At 36.3% G+C, this 2568-nt stretch overlaps 1 protein-coding gene across 1 annotated transcript; it reads left to right on the top strand.

The window, feature by feature from the left end:
• Positions 1-629: 629 nt before the first annotated feature.
• On the top strand, positions 630-2568 carry LOC116170215 (the record flags this gene model as incomplete). Its single annotated transcript, XM_031486445.1, is given in 1 exon segment — positions 630-2568. A coding segment is annotated over 1 exon segment (1900 nt), but the record flags the coding sequence as incomplete, so codon positions are not given.

Here is a 2568-nt window from a genome sequence, read left to right as displayed (position 1 = left end):
ATCACGTGATCACACACCTGCAATAAAATTTCAATTAGCGGAAGACCGTATCAGTATCCATTTGAACATTGAGGCAGTTAGTTCATATTTTTCTTGGTAAAGAAATCTTCGTACTTACGCCTAGTAAAAAATTACAGACCGATTAGAAGGTCTGCATTATGTCTTCCACCAATTTTGCAATTTTTAAAGCTCATTGCATAATCTGTATCATAGATCACGTGATAAATATCTAGGTAATGCATTCTTATAAAGTCAGTGCACCTGTGCAAAGTCGACAGTATAAAGAAGCACTTCGAAGTGTAAACGTACCTGTGAGCCGCACAGATTGAATTCTTTTCTGGCTTACCAATTCCATATTAAGTTGGTATTCTCGTGCATGCCAAAATCAGTTTTGCATTCGAATTCGAATCAGACTTAAGAAAAAATAGCTATCAGCGCGATAAGGTTTTTGTTTAAGTGTATCTAGGAGTAAGATTTCTGCACGATAATTATTACGCAAAGTAGGTTATTAATAACATTTTTTTCCATCGCATCATTGCGAGTAGGTAGGTAATTCTCGCCGCTATAAAAAGTACATCACTGGTGTGTTGTAAATAGGTAAGGTAAGCACTTTCAGATTCACTCGGTAATTACCTATACCCCCATTCAAACTTTTTTTTTTGGTGACTATGGCCAAATACGAAATTGTTGGCGAATTTCAAAAGAACGTTAAAAGGTTCGCATTAAGGGGGCGTACAATAGAATTCAAAATCAAAGACGTTCCACCCAATGAAAACACAGTGTTGTGGATCAAAACAGCCATCAACCAAATAATCTCTTATATATGCACTGACGTTTCTCCTTCTGATATGATCGGGTTTAATTTTTGTTCTAAAAAGTTTTCGCGAGGGGGAGGGTACTTACGATTCCAGCCTGCCGAATCGGTATCTTTTGAAGATATTTGGGGATTAATTTCGAGCATTTATCAATCTAATTCAGCTGGTTTAAGTACGGAAACCTTCTGTTTGGAGGCTACAATTATCCGGGTGCCATCCGGCAAAGGTAGGATTAAGGCGGGTAACTACAACAATTTTGAGGAAGAATGTTCTGCTCGAAAGGGGATTATTTCCATTAAAAATACAGATAACTTATGTTTACCCAGAGCTCTTGTTGTTGCCATAGCTAAAGTCACGGGCGATTCTGGTTATGAGAACATAAGAAGAGATAGAGGTCATGTTCAGTTAAATAAGGCGAAACAGTTGATGCAGGAAGCTGAAGTATACATTGAGGCAAACGGTGGCGGAATACCCGAACTGAACAAATTCCAATCTTATTTTGGTAACAACTTTAAGATTGTGGTATATAATTTCGGTACTAAAGGGCGCGAAGTCATATTTGAAGGCAACTCAGACGCAAAGTTGACAATCAATCTATTATATTTTGAAAATCATTACAATGTTATTACTTCACTAACGTCGGCTTTTGTGTGCCGATATTATTGCGAACCTTGCCATATCCCCTATAACAATAAAGGGGGTCATATTTGTGCCAGTATTTGCATATCTTGTAAACGGTCCCCCGCATGTGATCGAGAGCTGATAATTAAATGCGCTGATTGCCGTAGGAATTTTGTCTCAAATTTATGTTTCAGTAACCATAAACTTCACTCGGGAAAAGAAGATAAATCGGTTTGTGAAAAATTTTTTAAATGTCGTACGTGCTACAAAATAGTTTTAGCCGGGCGAACTCACAGTTGTAATACAATTTATTGCAATATATGTCACCAAAACCGACCAAATAATCATCTTTGTTATATGCCCTTGGATTCCTCTTCACCAAAATTAACAGATTTCCTTTTTATTTTTTACGATTTAGAATGCACGCAAAACAAAACTGTATCTGATGGAAAATCTTTGCATGAACCAAATTTATGTGTTTTCAATCAGAGGTGCGAAGTATGCATCGATTATCCAATCGAGAAAGTTGTTTGCAGAAAGTGTGGTGTACGTCAACAGGTATTAAATATGAGCAGCATAATTGAGACGTTTTTTCAACATATTTTAGAGATAAGAAAGAAGTTCAAACATGTAATAGTTTTGGCACACAATGGACAGGCTTACGACCATCAATTTATTTTGAATTATATTTTAACCAAAACTCAGTTCAAACCAGAATTAATTATGAGAGGTTCAAAAATAATTTCCCTGAGTATCAATAATGTGAAACTGTTAGACTCTTTGAACTATTTTCCCATGTCCCTCGCCAAGTTACCAAAAGCGTTCGGTTTAACAGACGATTTTCGAAAAGGATTTTTTCCGCATCACTTTAATACACCCGAAAATCAAAATTATGTAGGACCGTATCCCGATATGAAGTATTATAATCCAGATGCTATGAACACCGACGAAAGAGATAAATTTATTAGTTGGTACACCGAAAATAAAGACAACATCTTTGATATGCAAAAGGAAATTGTCTCTTATTGCATATCCGATGTAAATATATTAACGCTCGCCTGCCTGAAATTTCGAGAATTATTAATTAAATCCGGAAATGTGTGTCCGTATACAGAGGCATGTACGATTGCCA

This window comes from Photinus pyralis, unplaced genomic scaffold (assembly GCF_008802855.1).
Source record: "Photinus pyralis isolate 1611_PpyrPB1 unplaced genomic scaffold, Ppyr1.3 Ppyr1.4_LG5, whole genome shotgun sequence".
Taxonomy (NCBI): Eukaryota; Metazoa; Arthropoda; class Insecta; order Coleoptera; family Lampyridae; genus Photinus; species Photinus pyralis.
This window is presented reverse-complemented; position numbering and strand designations above follow the sequence as displayed.